The sequence below is a fragment of the Brachycentrus maculatus genome, unplaced genomic scaffold, assembly GCF_059751285.1.
Source record: "Brachycentrus maculatus isolate JH-2025_06_01 unplaced genomic scaffold, ASM5975128v1 h1tg000421l, whole genome shotgun sequence".
In the NCBI taxonomy this organism is placed as follows: domain Eukaryota; kingdom Metazoa; phylum Arthropoda; class Insecta; order Trichoptera; family Brachycentridae; genus Brachycentrus; species Brachycentrus maculatus.
In genome coordinates this window covers 210,437-231,443 of record NW_028281169.1, presented here as the reverse complement: position 1 = coordinate 231,443, position 21,007 = coordinate 210,437, and the positions used below count along the sequence as shown (strand labels likewise).

General features: G+C 32.0%; 2 protein-coding genes across 7 annotated transcripts in view; both read right to left on the bottom strand.

Moving 5' to 3' along the window:
- Tsp (Thrombospondin) overlaps positions 1 to 10,072 on the bottom strand; it is a 27,260-nt gene extending 17,188 nt beyond the window's left edge. Inside the window, exon 1 of the mRNA XM_088271218.1 lies at positions 9,981 to 10,072. The gene's annotated coding sequence lies outside the window, so the exon portion shown is untranslated. The remainder of the gene's footprint in view (positions 1 to 9,980) is intronic.
- On the bottom strand, positions 4,399 to 21,007 carry LOC148302673 (uncharacterized). 6 transcript variants are annotated; one of them, XM_088271225.1, is made up of 8 exons: positions 20,400 to 20,535; positions 19,633 to 19,893; positions 19,077 to 19,195; positions 18,726 to 18,880; positions 18,169 to 18,330; positions 15,374 to 15,626; positions 14,634 to 14,748; positions 4,399 to 4,486 (listed from the first exon to the last, which is right to left on the bottom strand). In XM_088271225.1, exons 2-8 carry the CDS (start codon positions 19,837 to 19,839, stop codon positions 4,466 to 4,468), a joined length of 1,032 nt encoding a protein of 343 aa, XP_088127351.1. In that variant the 5' UTR covers positions 19,840 to 19,893; positions 20,400 to 20,535; the 3' UTR covers positions 4,399 to 4,465. The 6 variants fall into 6 exon arrangements, with proteins under 6 accessions (XP_088127351.1, XP_088127347.1, XP_088127349.1 ...); XM_088271221.1 differs by lacking the exons at positions 4,399 to 4,486; positions 20,400 to 20,535 and adding exons at positions 13,682 to 14,069; positions 20,729 to 21,007; XM_088271223.1 differs by lacking the exons at positions 4,399 to 4,486; positions 20,400 to 20,535 and adding exons at positions 13,682 to 14,069; positions 20,621 to 20,794.

Sequence of the window (21,007 nt, the reverse complement as noted above, 5' to 3'; positions counted from 1 at the left end):
CTGTGTAATACTAAATCCCTTTGGCACATCTAGGATATACAGGCGTGTTGCTGACCTTAACTAGATATATGTATATATATGTATATATATATATATATATATATATATATATATATATATATATATATATATATATATATATAAATATATATATATATATATAAATATATATATATATATATATATATATATATATATATATATATATATATATATATATATATATATATATATATATATATATATATATATATATATATATATATATATATATATATATATATATATATATATATATATATATATATATATATATTATTATGTAAATATTATTTCACACTAGAAACAACATACTGAAATTGAATATCTTATTTTTATGCTTTGATAATACTGCCCTAAATATTCGTAATAAACAACGACGATTTGTCTGAATTCCCAATGGGGGGCGGTACCGCTCCCCAGCAGGAGCTGGAGAGATCTTCTCGCGGGCGCTAGAAGCTCTAGGAGAAGGGAGGACTGGGAATTTAGGGATATCCTTCCCTCAGTTGACGACAAATTTTTAAAGGGGGCACTAGACAAATAAAAACTTTAAAAACCTGAAGTATAAATGCTTCTACTAGTAGAAGACACACAAGTTCTAAGTAGAGTTAGCACACGCACGCTGTTTTGGGACTGGTTTTGTGCTGAAATATGTTTTTTTGCTGACTGTAATATTATACTCTATATTATTAATTTGATGTTCGCAAAATTCAGTTATACGTGTATCGTACTTATTGATGTTGAAATCGAACTATTTCATAACGTTTAGTCGAATACTATAACAGGGAAACGTTTAAAAATGTTTTTCGTTACTATAAAATAAATTGCTGTAATTTTATAGAATAGAGCATCGTGTGCAATACAATAATATAATCAGTACACAGAACGCTACACATGGCTGGCAGCGTGTCCTTATAAGATGATCACGAATCTCATTAAAGAAATACGAAATAACCGAAGTTGATCATTCGCGCTGAAGAAGAGACATTTATTAATTTCTCATGATTCGTCTTCTTACGATTGAAAGTATTACATATTTGTACTTGCCATATACGATTTCCGTTATAAAGCGAGAAAAAATGATAAAAAATAATGCGTATAATAAATTACACAATGGTACGAAAAGGGCTGACCTAATCGATCACTCCAGTGCAAATGTATTATATCTGAGAATCGTTTGGCAATTTTTTGTCAGCGATATTCCGCGTGAAGTGTCAGCGCCCTCGATGAAAGCGCGGCCAACGAAAGAAGGGCCGTCGGAAAATTTTAGTATTAAGATCAAAAATTTTATAAGGTTTTCAAGATTTTACAAGACAGGACTGAAAAACGTTTTTAAGTACTATCCCAAGAGGGAAAGATTTTCTCTCGAAATCATTTTAAACTTCCAGAAATTAACAAAAAGCCTTTAAAAAACATTCCATCGGCATTTTTTGCTCGAGTCTAGCGTAAGCCCCTAGTGTTTAAATATTAAACCACACGGGATTGAATATTTACTAAATAAGTTTTCTCTCCTTATTTATTAACTTATTAGAGAAATATTTTGTGATATCACGATTCTTCGCTCAAAAGGCAAAAATACTTTTTCTGCATTTTAAGAATTTATGTTTGTCCGCCTTTGAGCGTAGCGGTAAGCGCATTTGGCTACCGTTCTGGAGGTCCTGGGTTCGGTTCTCAAGGGGATCGAAATAAATATCAGCGATTTTTCACTTAAGTATTTATATATGACATACCACCCTGGTACCTGAGGCGCAGGATTCATCTATCATGCAATTGACATTTAAAAAACACTGCGTGTATACGATGCAGTGTCCTATGCACCAGTGGTGCGGATAAGATTACAAAGAAAAATATCTATTCATGTTGTTGTTGAAAATTAATATTTTTACCTTAATATTTTGAATATTGAAAGCATTAACTTTGTGGATCATAGTGATATATTATTTTGAGAAATAAAAAGACTTTGTTTTTTCATCCACTCACATTTTTATTAACAACCAACTAGTTTCGGCAACAACCTGTTGCCCTCTTCAGGGTTTAAATTAAACCCTGAAAAGGGCAACAGGTTGTTAATTCATTTAGTTAGTCCAGTCCAGTCCAGTCATAAATTAAACCCTGTCTTCAGGGTTTAATGTCTTCAGGGCCCTCTTGGGCAACAGGTTGTTGCCGAAACTAGTTGGTTGTTAATAAAAATGTGAGTGGATCAAAAAACAAAGTCTTTTTATTTCTCAAAATAATATTTTTCCCTTAAGCCCGAGACTGAGAAAATATAATAGTAATATCAAAAGCTGATTGATGAATTAAAAAATACTTGTTGACGAAAAAAATCGTGACCTAAAAAAGAGGGGGATATTTATCACATAGCACAATTTCAAGGTACCGTTGCTCCAAAAACTGAGATTCACGTCATAATAATAGTACATTGATATGTTTAATCGTGTACAATGATAACTCTTCACCTCACAAAACCGATACATGAAATCGTACTTCATGTCATAGCGCTATATAACTGGGGGCTCAAGAAACGTCCGAAATATGCGTATACTCGTACCACGCTAAAGGAACTCCCCGGTGATCATTATAGGAAGACCTTTCCCATAATGGTTTATTCAGTAATGTAAAAAAGAGACATCTCTCAGATGTTGAGAGTGCGAGAAAGCGAATCCTTACCCCCTGTATCCTACCCTTATCCGTTTGAAATGATAATTGTACCAAGTAAATGATAGTAGCATAGAGCCTATGCAATTGAAATTTCAAGCGAACGTACCTTTTTAAGGTGGTGGAAGTTATGTTAAATATTTTTTAGAGCATTTAAAATATTAAATAAAAAAAATTAGATTATTGTTGATTGATGATTATTGTCGTTGATTCTTAAAGATTGTCCACGGTGCTGTGAAAATGTTTCATATGTAAATAGTTTAATCACTATATATTATTTTTAAGATGATTGTATGATCATGCATTCATTACTATTTGTCTAGATTCACAAATTCCTATTAGACTAGAAACAATAAACGATACAAAAAGTGACAACTTGCTGTCAATATGGTCTTTGAGAGTTACGTTAACTCTAAGTGAAGTTTTTTTGTTATGTTAAAAATCAATCGGGAATTCAGTCACTCCTGGAGTCGATGGAGAGGTCTTCTTCGCCGAGAAGAATGTGGGTAATATTATGTGCTATACGTAGGTAGGAAATTTCATGGTAAAGTCGCAAGAGTTTGGATAATGAATGGAGCAGTAATATTATGTTGTGGTGATCTTTTTCACTATTTGCCATAATTTTTGATTGATGAATCTTTTGATTATTTAAGAAATTTCACGTGCATTTTGTGGACCATTTGATTAAATTCCACCCAGTACTTAGTACTGCTCGTGTACTATTTTTTAGTATTATCGTAGTTTTATTTGTCAACAAATAAAAAAGTTTTTATCGTCAAGCGTAAAAAATAAGAAACTAACGGGTTTATTCTGTAAAAGTGGTCGGTGTTTTTTAAAATTAAATAATAAAAAATTATAGCTAAAAAATGCAATCTGGTTAAATGACATGTCATGTACTCAGATGTCCAAATTTAAAACACAGTAAGGGACATTTTTTGTAGTACGTTTTTTTTGCATTTTTGGACTAAGCAGAATCTACTTAGTCCAAAAATGCAAAAAAAACGTACCACAAAAAATGTCCCTTACTGTGTTTTTAGTTTGGACAGCCGTACTATCATTGTGTTCTAAATTTCAGCAATTTTTAGAACAATTATTCCAAATTTATACCTTTAGAAATAACGTTAAATGAAATGAAACGGGCCTCGTTTGTATTGGTTTTAAGCATATGGGATAGTGAGGGACGGTCATTTACTAGAAAAGTTATATATATTTTTTTACTGGACGAGAGTAGGGTACATGAAGTGATGATGGAACAAGACTAGTCTTTTGTTGTTACAATACCGAATCAAAACGGAATTTGTTAATACGGGAATATACCTTTCACTTGAATATAATGTTGAAATATATAATACATAATATTATATTGATAATTAAATTTAACTGCATATCATACTCTCAACTTTAGACCATGACAAATGACAACCCAGTACAAATGAGAATAATACCGATACGTAGCAAAGTATCTCGCTGAAGGAAAAATACGTTTAATATTTTATGCAAGAAAAATTCATTTCTAATTTGTAACTACATGATTTTTTTTGAATTATTTAGCGCCGTATAATGACTCATGACTAACTTCATCTTGAGAAGCAAGAAGAATACGTTATAGAAATTAAATAAGTGTGCTTACCTGTGATGTCGCTAAAGTTGTAGAGAGAAGTCCGAGGAAGAGGAAAATAGTTCTTAATCTTGAATTTTCCGCCATTTTGGCTGACGCACTAAACACTACACTTAAATATTTGTCACTTGAAAAGTTAATTACTGCTCTTCATTATTCACCGCCTTGCTGCAACTGTAGACACAAAATTCTTAATGAATTATTTTGAAATCGAAATATGATTTTTCTATTATGTTTAAAATATACCCACCCTAAATTATAGACAAATTTTCTCACAAGATTTCTCGAAAATGCATTAAAAAAATTAAGACAAGAATATTGTCATATCCACATTGCGTTTGTCAGCTTGGAAAATAAGCTTTCCAATGTCCAAATTTATAACACATAAAGTTTCAAGTATTTATAATAGATTGTACAAACTAACCCTAGTAACTAACCTTTGTCCGCCTCCTTAGTGTAATGGTCAGCACGCTCGCCTACCGTTCTGGAGGTCCTGGGTTCGATTCCCAGGGGGGGGTAAAATAAATATAAGTGATTTTTTCACTGTAATATTTATTCAATATAACCCTGGACTGGTACCTGAAGCGGAGGGCTGATCACCTTTCCTTCGTGTGTAAACGATCAAGATAACACTGTGTTCATATGAAGCAGTGCCCTATGCACCATTGGGGTGCGGATAAGGGTTTTTATTATTTAACCCTATCAGAGTTGACAAAACAAAACACACTCGGGTATTATTAGTATTGGGTATTCATGTAAGCTTTAGGGGCGGTAATATTACAATGCGTTGAAAGTTTTATACTAGTTTAGCACTCCTGAAACAAGCTATCTATCTGTGTAAGCACTATGTTCAAGTCGAATCTGATGGCGTTATGTGTACTAATCGAAGGAATTATATGTAAAACATTAAATCCAAATTCGTATCAAGAGAGGGTTGAGTTTAAGGCAGAACGAATAATATGCGAAAAATAAATAAATGTCAAGCAAATTCAATAAATTCTTCTTCTTCTTCAACCCTTATCCGCACCCGATGGTGCATAGGGCACAGCATTGTATAAATGCAGTGTTATCTTGATCGTTAACATATGAAGGAAAGGTGATCAGCCCTCTGCTTCAGGTACCAGTCCAGGGTAATATTAAATAAATATTAGAGTGAAAACTCACTTATATTTATTTGTCCCCCTCCTGGGAATCAAAACCGGGATCTCCAGTACAATAGCTGAGCGCGTTGACCATTACACTACGGAGAATTACAACTGTTAAAAACCCACAATTTTTACTTTTAGAGTTCTTCATAATGTAGATGTCAATAACTTTGAAAAGAAAAATCATGCGTGATTAAAAGTAGTTTTGCAATATTTTTATTTGTGAGGATACTGAGTTTGTAGTTATTGTAATTAGGAAGTGAGACAACGGAGGAACGTTAGTATAAGAAGTACTCTAGAAAGGAAACAATATGTATAATTAGGCTTGCCAGACGTCCAGGTTTGGCTGGGATAGTCCCGGTTTTCAGACAAAATCCCGGTGTCCGGCTGGTTTACTTCACGTCCCAGCAAAAATTTAATTTGATTATAGACGACAAAACATAAATTAACTGCGAAGGATTATTTAGGATATGTAATTACTTCGTCATTTATTTCATTGTACTGTACGCTGTTCCGGTGTCTCGGTCGAACATTTCAGAAATCTGGCTAGCCTATGTACATATCTACACCTAGTTATTTATATGATGAAAGAAGCATGTGTGGTAAGTGAACTGGAAGTGCAGTCATAACATATGACACCGACAGGATGACTAGTCGACCGCTACAGGACAAGAGTAAGTATGATCTCAGTGCACCGCAAACTGTGGCCGACATGCAACCCGATTAGGAAGAAAAGTGACGTTATTGTTCAGCAAAATGTCGAATGAACTATTATGGAAGTGAGTGGGCAGGGTGGGCTCTGCGAACAGCATATAGGCATGTTCCAACAACGCTGAGATTACAACTGCCGATCTCTTGTGTTGTTCATAGCTCCTGGTATTCTCCAACATTTGGGCATTTAAAATCAAAATTCACATTTTTTTTTTTAAATTCTTTTTCTTCTTTGACCCTCCCCACACCCAGATGATGCAAAGGGCACCGACGCGGTTTAAACTTGATCATTAACTAACTAGCTAACTAGCCATTACGCAGCTTCTCCGCAATGGTAGGCAGAGAGAATAGAATGCCACACCACGTCTTTGCAAAAAATATTCGCCCATTTCATACTCTACCAAAGTAAAAGAAGGAAGTCAGTACACAAGCACCTCCTCCTTCTTCGAGGGATTCGTACAAATAAACAGTGTTCAAGTTACATAAGCTAGTACGAGTACGGGAATCCAACCTCGGGCGCCCTAACAATCAAGTCTACACTGCGTCGATCCGATGCGGTGCCCTATGCACCATCTGAGTACCGTAGAGGCTGAAGAAGTAAGAAAAATAATAAGCTCGATCATATATTTTTTTTCTCGGCAGGAGTTTTTTGTCGGAGTTTTTTTTATCGATAGTTTTTCTCGAACGGAGATCATTGTGTTACAGACTCATAAAGACGGTGTCGAAGGTTTTCTCCTATTTGGATTCGTTGACGGTTGTTGTTGTTGTCATTATAATGTTAAATTATGCATTCAAATGAAATCAAGAGTCGTTGGAACTAAATCTGGTACCCATTCGCCCATTCGCCCACACTCCGACTCAAGGAGAATTGCCGTTTACCTGCCTTACTAAAGAACGTGGATGGATCTCGTATTGTGTAGGTACGAAAATGTGTTTACGGATTACCTATATACATATATTATATAATCTGAGCTGAGATTGACTAACTCAAGGAACATTGCAGTGTAGTATTTTCGTAAATGTTATAAGAAACTTACGAAAATTACACAGAAAAAAACCTGATCCTCGCCCCATGTATTCTACCTTTATCTAGTTTAAGTAAAATTTAAGTACAACATTTTTGGGTGTATCCAAATCTGGAGAAACTCAAATATATCACTCACTCCTTTCAAGAACGTCATAAATCAAAAATCGTCAATTTTCAGTTGTGCATGTTTTCGGAATACCCAGAAAATGTACTATATCCCAGCAAAAGAGGCATATTTTTAACTTAATATTTACCCGCTACAGGGCAGAAAATGTTGTTTTTGCATTTTGAAGAAAATGTATTGTTTAATTATTTTTATAAATAAATTAAATATTTTTCACATGGAGAAAAAACCTTCAGGTTTTACCCAAAAAGATCTGTTGCACAGTAAAAAGTTCAATAAGTGGCTTGATATTTATTTTTAATACATTGTGTTATATTTTTAAACTTTAAAATCGTTCTCCTGATAATTCAAGTATTTTGATTTATGACGTTCTTGAAAGGAGTGAGCGATATATATAAATATATATATATATATATATATATATATATATATATATATATATATATATATATATATATATATATATATATATATATATATATATATATATATATATATATATATATATATATATACATATATATATATATATATATATATATATATATATATATATATATATATATATATATATATATATATATATATATATATGTATATATATATATATATATATATATATATATACATATATATATATATATATATATATATATATATATATATATATATATATATATACATATATATATATATATATATATATACATATATATATATATATATATATATATATATATATATATATATATATATATATATATATATATATATATATATATATATATATATATATATATATATATATATATACCATAAATCACTCAACCAGCCTATGAAAGGTCATAAGCCCTGTAAATACCTAGATTACCATATTCTTCATCAACTATGTCGAGATATCAAAAATTAAGTAGATTACCGTCGCTCTATATCCTATATGCTTAAAATTAATATAAACGCACCCCCATTTATTGAATAACCTTATCGGAATTTTGAATATCAGATGAGTTTAATCCTTAATATGTATCAACTTTTTTTTACAAATTCAAATGATACTATGTAGTACTGTTTTTATATCTCGCAATTTATTGACTAACAAAAACCTAAAAAATCACATTTGGGACATCCCTTAGCATTTCTGCAGCATAATATTGTTTAAGGTGTTACAATGTATTTTGGGAAAACTGGTCTCGTTATTTTTTGAATCTATTTTAAACAAATTCGGACAAAGAAAACTGAGAAAATCTAAAACGTTAAAAACATTTGATTCACGGTAATCTATTTTTTCTTCTTTTTATACAAATATATATACATATGTATATCATTCGTAAATTAAGAGTTTACAGAGAAAGAAATATGTATGAAAATACTGTGTCGGGATACTCCTTAAATTGTTGTTCGGTCAAAGAGGAAATAGAGCGGAACTAATTTCAATTCATTCCATTTAGAAATTTTAATATTCTCTCGTTTGAGAGGTCGAAAATGAAACGACTCAAATATTATTTATGAGACCGAGAAGGATGATAAATAAATTTAGTAGGTAGCCCAAATAATTGTTTTTTTTTCGGGAAAAATTTCTTCTTGCAACTGTCATTACCTAAACTCGCTACTTACAAGAAACGAAAATCATATTAATAAGCGACAAGCATTCATCCCATTGAAAAATAAGATGAAACGATAATAGAATATTTGTATATTCATTTCGATGTAGCTTCGGAACTATTTTGCGAGGATCACGGAGGAAAACTAAGACAGGGAAACTAAGATGACTACCATATCCAAAGCTACTTAAATAATAGAGGGAATCATTTCGTATAAAACATATTGCTGTTTATTTTACAATAGTTTTTTTTTTAAAACTCTAGTTAAATTATTTCTTTCATTAAAAAAATTAAATAAAACACGCAAAACTGTAATTTTGCGTGTTTTATTTTATTTATATATATTTGATACATAATGATATATTTGATAAATAAAGTTTAAAAATATATATGTATATACGGCAAAAGGCAATCCGCTTCCGGAGTGAAGTGGTTAGCATGTTTTGGTACCGTATTGGATGTCTCGGGTGCGATTCCCAGGAGGTTCAAAATATATAATTACAGTAATTTTTTACTCTAATATTTATTTAATCACCCAGGATTTGTACCTGCCGCTAAGGATTAATGACTTCGGAAGAAAATACTGCGTCGATACAATGCATTGCCCTATGAACCACTAGGTGCATCCAACGGGTGATTTGGCGATTTGGCGAGCGTGCCTTTGCTGTTGCAGGACCGACGGCGTGGAATGCTCTTCCACCAATGGTTAGAAATAGTGAGAGTGAGATGATCTTTAGAAAAAGACTAAAAACACATTTGTTTGCTAAATCATTTCCACCATAATATTTTCCCCAATTCATTCACCGTGAAGCGCCCTTGAGGTATTTCTTTACGAAAATGGCGCTATATAAGTTATCCAATTTTATTATTATTATTAACGGGTGTAATAATAATAAAAAATATTAAGTGCAATCTGGCTATACTTTTAATTTAAAAAAATTTAAAGCCATAATAATTGTCTACGAAAAAACTCACCCTTAAATGGAAAATTTACTGATTGAATTAAAATGAAAAATCCGAATTAATTTAGCACTATTCTTATGAAATGAATAATTCTTACACTGAGTTTTCGTTGATCGTTTCGGGGAGCGAGTGCGCGTCTCGGCGGGCCGTGTCCAACAGTGCGTACCACACGGCGGTCGCGAGACAACTAAACTCCACTACAACACCTATCCTATAAGCAGCAGTGCTGGACAGATAGCCCAGTCGCTATGCACCACTAAATCAACGAATAATCATTTTTTTACACATTAATTAAATACAGTTTTTATTGTAATCGTCCGTGGGATCATTGGTAGTCTAAATTCAGATTTTCGGGACTCCAACCGCGTTGCGTTAGTCGCTCTATATAATTATGTTTACATTAGTCTGAATATGGTAATAACCAAATATGTAAAAAAATTCATTTTCTAAACTTAACTTTTTTTTGCCAAAGATCGATGTTATTTGAAAAGGGAGGAAAAATCAAATGATTTTATACTCTCGAAAGTATGTATAATAAAAGTATGTATTCAACTTTTGTTTATTCTACTCCTTCTCAGGACGCAATGGTGCATAGGGCACCGCGTCTAATCAAAGTTGTGTAAATTCGAACGTTAATTAGACGAGTCCGAGGAGATCAGTCCTGCGCTTCAGGCACCAGTCGAAGGCGATAAAATAAATATAACGGTGAGATATCATATTTGATCCCTTTGGAAACCGGATGGCTCCCTGGCCAATAGTTGATGATTTTTAAAAAATGTTTAAATACGTCGAACATTTTCGATAAGATGTCAGAGTAATATGAAAAATAACTCCTATGATTAGAGATAGTCCAGATTTGTGAACAAGTATTTGGACACACCCAAAATGTTGTAAATAAATTAACTGGTCAAATTATAAACTAAAATAATAAAAAAGAAAATGATATTTTCGGGAGTTTCTCATGTGTGTGATTATAATCCAGGATTCGGACCTCACATACTAATAAAAGCGTTTCTGCTCGAATAAAAAACTTCTTTCATCTCACCAATAGATGTCTCTAGTGAAGTGCTAGTGATTCGAGAACAATGTTTCGAAATTGGATCATATATATAGAACTTCCAAGAAATTGAGTAGTGTGGTTGTCAATAATGGGTAGAATTGGTAAATGTTACATGTGTGTAAAGTGATCACTTAAACCAGCCTATGACGGTCGTCAGCCCCGTAAATGCCCAGACTTCCATATTCTTCTTCATCTTTGATGACAAAAAATAATCTATTTCGTATTGTGTTTCATAGAAGAGAAGCAAATTATGGGAAATGGTATATGGATGTTTTGGGCATTTACAGGGCTTACGATCTAACACAGGGGATCAATCTAGCATTTACGAGTAAGAATATATCTACATTTTTTATATTGAAATATTTATTTGCTAATTATACATACATTTAAATACAAAAAGAAAAAAAATTTAAAGCTATCACACAAAATGAAAAACATGTCGTAATTGCTTTCGAATTGATTTTGAAATTTTAAAAATGAGTTAGATTGAGAGTATGAGAGAATACGGAACTGGACTGGAGATTCCGGTGAGAGGTGCGAGTAGTGGTAGCTCCAGTGACACAACGGTGCTGTTTACAGCATCATTTTTGGGACTGAAATAGCTGACGGGCAGCTAAAAATATTTAATTAATATGAGGGTGTTAGAAGCAAACTTAAAGTTATCTGATAATTGTTGGTTAAATATCCAAAATTAAACAAGGTTTATTGGATTGAATTCTACATTTATTTATGTATATGTTAACACGTGACGCATTTAAATGTAGAATTCAATCCAATAAACCTTGTTTAATTTTGGATATATTACCCAACAATTCAATATGGAATTCTACCAACTGTCGGCAGTTACAATAAATAAGTGATCTGATAAATTAGAAAATGGTTTCAGATACGATTCTGAACAGAATAATATAATATTCTAGTCAGGTTACTTAAACAATTAGTGAATTAAACATTTAGAGGGTTTCAGAGCAAACTTAGATGGTTGGATAAATTAAAAAATTACGTTTTCTGGTACGATTCATAAGATAATCGTATGGGACTCTAGTAAGATTAATTGAACAATGCGTCACGTTTAAGTGACTGTTTTTATGTTTGCGGTTATTACTGTTAATTTCATCTGAAAAATAAATAATGTGCTTGGAAGTGGTATAATTTTTAATGGTTCATTTTGTCACTTTTTATAAGGACGACTTTATTATTTATTGATTCGGCAATCGTGGAATATCACGATGATTTAAATAAAAAAATCAACATTTGCTTAAGACCACTATTGAGTTTATTAATGTAACACTAGTTTCGTCAACTACAGATGTTCTCAATAGATGAAAAAAAAACCCTTAAGTATTTTCATTTATTGGTGACAACATTTGTAGTTGTCGAAACTAGTCGTGTTTTCATTAATAAACTGAAAAGTGGTATTTTATGTATATGAGTACAAGTGTTTTAAATTAACATTAAAAGGTTGATGTTATAAAATAAATTAACAACTATATAGTTATATCTAAATAAATTTTATTTGACCAGTGACCAGGTTTCGTCGTAACTGACATCCTCAGACTGGTCTGACCAGTCGCTGGTAAAATAAAAATTATGTGGAAAAGACTATCTATAAAAGTTGTTATTTTATTATATAAAATGCAGTTCCACCATTAAATGTCTGTATAAAACGCAAATTTAATTAAAAGGTTGATTTCAAGCAAATTAGATTTAAAGACATCGCAATTTACCATAAAAATGATGGTCATACTAAATGAGGGTGGGATACGGGGCGAGGATCGGCACCTATTTTTGTTGCCTGAACTTTGTCTGATTTGTGATGAAGTTGAAGATTAGTTACGTCGGGAATATTACAGTGAGTTGACCGAGTATAAATAGTAGTTGGTTCACCCGACCACAATGCACTGGTCGAGCTTCCGCCGAATCGTTCGCGATGTCTCACTTTTCCACAAAATTAGGATTAACACTTTTCGTCTCTGTGACACATTTCCACAGAAAGTAACACGAGAAAACTGTGCTTTTTGCGACACAAGACAGCGGCTTTGATATGAATACGGCGACCATTTCTGGAGGTATTTCAATAATAAAAAAGCGTCACGAAAATAAAACTGTTTTTATTATAAAAAAACTGCACTGACACCGAATTTTTGAAAGTTATTTTATTTATTTTTTAATTGAATTTATGAATGTTGCTTCAATTCGTTTTCCTATGAAGATTTTTCTTAAATTTTTCATTTCAGTACCGTAGAACGGAGCTACTTGAACTTTGATGTGTTACTTGTGCCTAGTACATTTTTTTAAAAAATCTGTATTCGGTCTACAATAATGAACGTATCGTGACAATAAGTGTCACCTGTCAGGGAAATAATGAATCATGTCGAAACGTTCATTATTGTAGACCAAATACAGATCTAAATATTATTTTGTACTGGGCTCAAGTAACACATAAAAGTTCTAGGGTTGTTGGCAAATAAGACCATTCGAGCCAAAGCAGGGTAGATAAAGTCCCCAATATATAACCACTGGACGAGATTACTAAGAACCTCTTTCTGCTTCCATTTATTTTATATGTATAAAATTTTATTACATTTTCCTTTTGTCTTGTTTGATTAAATTTTTACTCATTTTCATTTCCATGTTATGTTCAATTTATTGTATCTTTACTTTTTGTATACGTCAGATAAACCTTAGAAGCTTAGGTTTTGAATAAATGAACAAATAAATAAAAAATAAAAGACAAATATGGTAAAATAATTTATTATTCATGACATATTACACATCTATATATGTATAAACTTTCTATTCACATTCTGATTCTAAATATCTCTTCAACATCAATCCGATATTTTTCCCGCCTTCGGAGAGAGTTACTGAATTATGGAAACCGATCGACACTCTAATTGCGTTCATATTAGGTTTGGTTTGCGAGTAGACGTCGCTTTTGTCAGCGGGGACGAATCTAAGGGCTGGTACTGCGCCTGGTCCGTTGTTCTGTTTACACCAAGCCAGAAATTTGCTTCCATCCACGGGGATTTCGATCCATACAAAGTAACCGCCCTTGGCTTCTAAGAAATTGCATCCTTTTGGAAGGTATTCTCGGAGACTTTTGCAAAGGACTTCCATTCGATTCTGCGGAGAAGGCAAAATCAATTTACTAACCGATTTTCACCTCCGTTATGGTGGGGAGCTTGTTTGGATATCATGCTGAAGGTCCCAGGGTCAAAATAAATATGTATAACAATTTTTTACTGCAATAATTTAAAAGTCATCTTCTTCTCCCTATAATTTACTAACACATTTTCATTTTTCTTTGAGGTAGTGTACTTTGAAATGGCACTGCATTAATTTAAAAAATGATTATTTTTATTGTTACACGACATCAGGATGTGTAACAATGTTTTATATGTCTAGTCATAGATGTATAGAACATCGTCATAGTCATAGATGATCTTCAGTTATCTAGATTCTCCACATGGCAAAAGATTTTATATTTAGTCATTATAATTCGCTTTTGAACTCACCCCACTTTCCCATTCATTTTCAGGACAAACCATTTTACAATTTTTTTAATTACCGCGGAATTTACAATATGGTTATATTAAATATGTATCTATATTCACATTCGTCACTTAAAGTTACTTGTTAAGATGAAAAAAGACATAATATGCCGGTATAAATATGGACGAGTCTTACCTTGTAGACTTCCTTATACCACTGGAGATGTTTGTCAGCTAGTCCTAACTCTATAATGCTCTGCAGCAGACCAAACATGACGTTGTTCACACTTCCACCACTTTGAAATATTCCACTACGAAAGAAATAAATAACACTTAAAATGAATTTGAACATGTAATGCCCTTTCAATACATATTTCAGAAACATTGTTTATTTAAATTTCTTCAGTCATATTGCAATTTGGAGAGGCATATTAAGATGTGAAACTTAGAGGGTAAAGCTACTAGATGCTATTAGATGAAGTGACCTACGACCGGATGGCATGGGATTACGTATGGCATGGAGAATTATTGTCCCAATTACAAAATATGCAACAATAATCCAACAGTTGTGAAAAATATAAATATAACCCTCAATTGTGAAAAATATGATAAAATGGAACTTCCCTTATGTTTTAACATTAAAGGAATTTATGAAAAATATATAAGTTTTGACAAAGAGAGAACTGAACATGTTACATGAAGTTTTAACATTGACAGTAATACTGTTGGACGAAAATTTTAATATATTTATATATCTTAGAATACTCTGTAGTTGCGGTAGTGTTATGAAAATATTTATTTTAATTATGTGAAAATTACAAAAATGTTTAAATTTTACTTGTAATTTGATGTAAACAAATTTGGTATTTAAAAAATCAAGGATTAGAATTTGATCAAACCTTGTGTTGAATTTAAGAACAATCTCGTTATACTCACGATTGACGGAACAATTTCACTAGACTCGGAGTCGTCTCCATCCATCCGACCCTGATGCCGGGTGCCATGATCTTGCTGAAGGAGCCGTTGGATATCACGCATCCACCCGAGTAGTCTGGGCCGTGCTGGTCATCGTAGGAGAACAGTCGAGGAGGTGGTGGCCCTTCTCCGTAGTACAATAAGTTGTAAACATCATCACACACTATGAGGACTTCTTGCTCCTGGGCGATCTTAACAAGCTTTCTGCAACTTTCTATAAACAAACAAAAAAACTATAATGTAATCTGTCAAGTTAAAATTTTGTCAATTACAATCTCTTGGAATAGAAATCAATATAAAATATTTTCACAAAAATCTTTAGAAAAAATCAATCCAAACATTTTCAGCTCACAGTTTTGCATCTATCCTGAAATAAAGACTTTGAATTTCCCAGGAATCCCAGGTAATGGAAGGTTTGACCTTACCAACAAAATGTAGTAATAAAAATGTTATTTTTCTTGCATTTTAACAAATATTACAAGAGTGCTTGCTATGAATGAATAAACTACATTTTCAATGCAAAATATTAAGCATTTAAAAAAAGGATTTTTAATACTTTCAAATCAACAGTGTCAAAATATCAGATTTAAGTAAGAACACACTAAAATTAACACACTATTTAAAACAAATAAAATGAATAATGCTGGAAAATGAGAAGTTCAAAGCTATATTTTGAACCTATATATAAAGCTTGGATTTTTATAGACTAGATAAATAGATAAATCTATGGTACCTTTGATAAAAAAAGCATTTTCTCAAAATTTATAAAAGTATGTGGTTTTTTATTTTAATTTTTAAATAATTTGTATGGTAAATTTCTTTTAACAATAACAGTGGACGGGTTCATCAGGACCATGTGATAATATTGCTTTATATAATGTTAATGAAATGACAAGACTGGTAATTTTTCATTATCATGGGATTCATAATAATATACCAACTGTTTGTATGTTTTGTTACCATATTGACAATTATTATTTCATTTATAATAGTGGGAGTCGGGTGGGTGTTCGTAAACCAGGTATGAAGCCATTGTCATTTGTGTTTTGAATAATTAAAATGAGGAAAAAATAAACAAAGAGAAGATTTAGTGTCGCCGTGTGGGCGTTTGGACCTGCGTACCTACATATAAAGGTATGGTAACCTCCTACATAGTGTGGCACTATTACCTATAATGCTTTATAAGGAAGGCTACAGTCGTGTTGTACCCGGTTACGGAAAGCATGTACTGAGTGCAAAATTATGTATTAATTTATGTTACGTAATAATTTAAACAGTGCAGCACTGGAGAAACGCTTCTTTTCTTTATCCTTCATCGAAACCCAAAATTGTACAGGTCACATTGGAAATCTTAATTTATCAATCATAAATGCAAGAAATTGTATGTATATACAACACTAATGTACAAGCTTTTTAAAATATATACAAAAGGAAATTATTAAATTATGAATGATAACAAAATTACATTATTGAAATGTGTTCTTTTTCATTTTGCACCGTACTGCGCTGAATTTCTGTACGGTCCGCTCACCCCCTAATAGATTTTATTTTATTTGACAGAAGTAGCCTAAATATACACTAATGATCTAAAATTATTGGAATGTACTACCATTCCCTCGCTTATAATAATCCGTACTTATATATTTATTTTAGAAGAAAATTGTAATTTCAAATAATAATGTAAAAATAATTAAGGTGGCTGAAAATTTTGCAAAACGTTCAATCATTTCACCGTAAAATATTAGCATAGCAACTGTACCCAATAATAATTTTGGGCGTTGTTTTGACAGAAATTTAATTTTTTAGCATCATTAAGGGAAAAGAAGAATAAATTAAATATAATCATAGTCGTTGAATAACCACATTTTTAAAAAGTGCAACGTAATTGACATCTAATTTTAATACAATTTAATGAACTATATTTTAAAATCAGATTAGTAAAATGAATTGTCCATTTCTTCTCTGCTTAGTACTGTATCAATAGAAAAAAATGGAAGTAAATTGGTATTAAGGAAAAAATCTGACAACGTTACATTATTTAACAAATCGATATAAATAACCGAGTTCATCAGCGAATTGATAAAAGAAAAAGTAAATTTATTATAGTTTGAACACAAAAAGTAAATTTTTGTGAATTTGTTACTACATGCCACCAACACTACTGTAAGAAAATATAAAATTATTTTCTTAATCCATATGTTAGACATCGGCATGACAGGCATTTTTTCAAAAACCTCTTGTAAGCTAGTTTACACTAGTCTTTTTCTCAATTCTCTTATCATCTAATCTTAAATAACTATAAAATCTAGGTAATGCTTATCTTGTATCTATATAGTTGTCACAGTAAACAATTTTTAGCAACCTAAATATTCCTACCCCTATGTAAAGCAATGTTTAAATTAAAGTAGTAGTAGTAGTCCTTTACACATGACTGAAAATTAAAAAAAAAACATTTTATTAATATTTTTTCCCTAATATACTGTTCAATTTAACTATGCCTTGTGTGCCAATTTGTGTGTATTTTTTATCAAATTATTATTTATAATTATCACGCTGGAAAATGAAATTCACCTTTAATAAATGTAAGAGAATCCATTATTGTTCTTTTATATAATAGATTCCTTACATCTTACATATTGTTTGCTAACTGTTTCAACATGTTATATGATTCATTAATTAGTTGTAGGTAATACAGTCACAGATGATGTTATTATAGGGGAATGAGATGAAGGCTAAAAGCTTGAGAGAAAACTCACCAGGTGGCAGTAACGTGCCGGTTGGGTTGTGGAAGTTGGGAATTGTATAAAACATTGCCCAGAAAGGTTTCTGTGGAGAAGTATTCCATGTCGATTTATTCTTTACTTTTTTGACAATTCTGTCAAATTCAATCACGTCTACTCCATTTGGTGACATCGGAACTGTAACAAAATTACATTATGTTTATTCCTAATAAATTATAGACACACTCTTGTGATTAAAATTGACAAAATACTGCCTGTACTCAGTCATAATTTTAGTACAAACAAAAATATATTATAAAGGATAGATTATCTTAGGTAGGGAGAGGTGTAATATGTCACAGTCAGACCAATTGTATAAGAAAACCAGAATTGAAAATAAAAGATTTTTGGGATGTTAAAATTGAAACATAAAATTACCTAAGGGCCAAAGAAATTGAGAGAAAAATTTATAGTACTAAGGAAACATTATTTTTTTAAATAATGTTATTGTTGCAGTTATTTAGTAAAATGTTAAGTAATGTTTAAAGGCATCTGTCAGTAGAAACTTGTGATAGATATTTAAAAAGAGTTACCTTTAACAATTTGGTGGGAGGGAAATGCTTGGAAAGTGCTTAATGCGATCATGTATGTGTACTCCTCTACAAAGATGACGGCGCCAGGAGCCAGGAGTATGCTGACTATCAGGTGGAGACCGTGAGTAGCGCCACAGGTCAGTACTAGATCAGATCTACCAGTAAGAAATGAGATATGTTTTACAAAAAATACATATCCAAGGTCAAAAATCTCATCAATGATAGGTAAAATTATATTTAAAAAAAGGTTAGGGGAGATATAGAGAAGGAAATGTTGAAAGTACTTAGCGCATGCTCCTTTTTACATTTTATAATATAACCATAAAATATATTTTTAAAAAGGTACTTTACCTGTTGACCTTCTGCCCATATTGTTTAGTGAGAAAGTTGGAAAGGGCTTCTCGTAGACCCCACAAACCCGCAGTGGGGCCATATTGGAAAAGATAATGATTGTCATTATCTTCGGCTGCCTGGAAATTTAATAGTTAATATGATATATGAACAACCAATGGAAAAAATCAAGGGAATTCATTCATTAACACGTTGACTGCCAACTACTGTATAACTCTAGGATTGCATTCTTTGCTAGGATGCCGACTACAAGTTATCTCGTACTGTGTTTACTTGCCATATTCATGTAGCTATAATAAAATTCGTGGTATATCATTGCTTATATGGATAGATGCCTTGCAGGAAGAGAACAGAAAATATATTAATAAATGAACATAAAATATAATTATGTAGTATGATTAGAGTTTGTAATAATATAATATGATAAAATGAAATTGGCTTTTAAGACTGGAATTCTGAAAATTGCCGTGGCATTCAACATGATAATGGTATTAATGGTAGAAATTAAAATTATACGCTACTCTTATTGGCCGCTTGCAAGTAATTAGACATTTACCATTCTGTGCAGTGTAGCTTCTCGGAACATGGGGGGGAGAGCCCTCAGCAGGTCCGGTCCTGGACACCCGGCAGCGAGGTTGATACAAGACTTGTCATACACATCCAGAGCTGCAGACTCTTCAAACAGGTGGCGGAGTAGCGGGTCATTCTGGGCACTCAGCCCGCTGAACAGGCCCTCCACTCGCTTTGCGGAGGGGTCCGTCATTAGTGCTATTATGAATCCTGACAAAAGGTATCAAATATCTTGCAGTCTATTTTGCTGAAAAGAAATTAAAGGGTTATGTAAGTATCACTGCATAAGTGCAACAGTTTATTATGATTAAATTTGTAAGATTTTAATTTTGATAGAATTGATAATTCTCATTTTTCTAGGTTACCATGCAGGTAACAATACAATAGGAGTATATTATGTGGCGCGAATAGATAATGTTACTGCAGCCCAGATGATAGTTAACCTTATCAATCATAGTGCACTCTGAATACCACTTAAAATTTTACCTAAAGTGCATTTTTTTAAAAAATAATTACCATTTTATCAAATATATGTCAATGCGATCGAGAGACAACTAAGTTATACGAATCACTGTTCTTAAGTGCAGATAAAACATAATATTAACGTATACGACGAACACATCTTATCAGAATTGTTATCTGTCTGTTTTGGATAAAATGGATCACAGAAAAGTAAACACAGTTTCCGAGTCTTCGCATTTTTCCAATGAAATAATTTTCTATTTAATTTTTTATTTTACCGTGTCAGCTTACCTACTTATGAACTATATCACAGTAATGTCAAATACTTTAACACACATTATGTAGTATCAATAGTGAAACACCAAAATTGATTCATAATAAGAACCCGGTTTTTAGGTTAGAAAACCACCAACAAATTTTAACATTATTTACATTGTTACAAACTTTGACAGATATCTGACAGCTAAATGATTACGTCTTCTTTTATAACTAAAACTTAATTTCGTACTTACCTACCTTTCAAAATATTTCAAATGAGTTTACGTCTTTTTTCATATTTAAATTAAAAACAAAGACGTAAACTAGAGGAAAAGGGGATATGAATCTCTCATTATACGTACAGGGTAATCCATTATGACCTTTTTTTCGATAGACTTTGATCAACAGATTGAGTCTCGAGTCGTGTTGAACTGTCGTGGTAATTTTGTTTCAATATTGTTTGATATTTCATCATAGAAAAACTTATGCCGCAACAATGTTTACAATTTTTTTAATTTCAAAATCCGCTGTTTTCGATCAAAAATTTGTTCAGTGATGAGGCCTATTTCTGGCTCAATGGCTTTGTCTAATACTTGTTTAACTAATCTCTATGTTCCTAGAGTGAATACACATATTAACCT

Excerpts from the sequence above, each read along its gene's own strand:
- LOC148302673 (XM_088271221.1), bottom strand. The coding sequence starts at position 19,839 with ATGACGGACCCCTCCGCAAAGCGAGTGGAGGGCCTGTTCAGCGGGCTG. Across the intron at positions 18,881-19,076 it reads TATGGGCAGAAGGTCAACAG|ATCTGATCTAGTACTGACCT; the intron begins GTAAAGTACCTT and ends TCTTACTGGTAG. Across the intron at positions 14,749-15,373 it reads GTGAAATTGTTCCGTCAATC|TGGAATATTTCAAAGTGGTG; the intron begins GTGAGTATAACG and ends TTTCTTTCGTAG.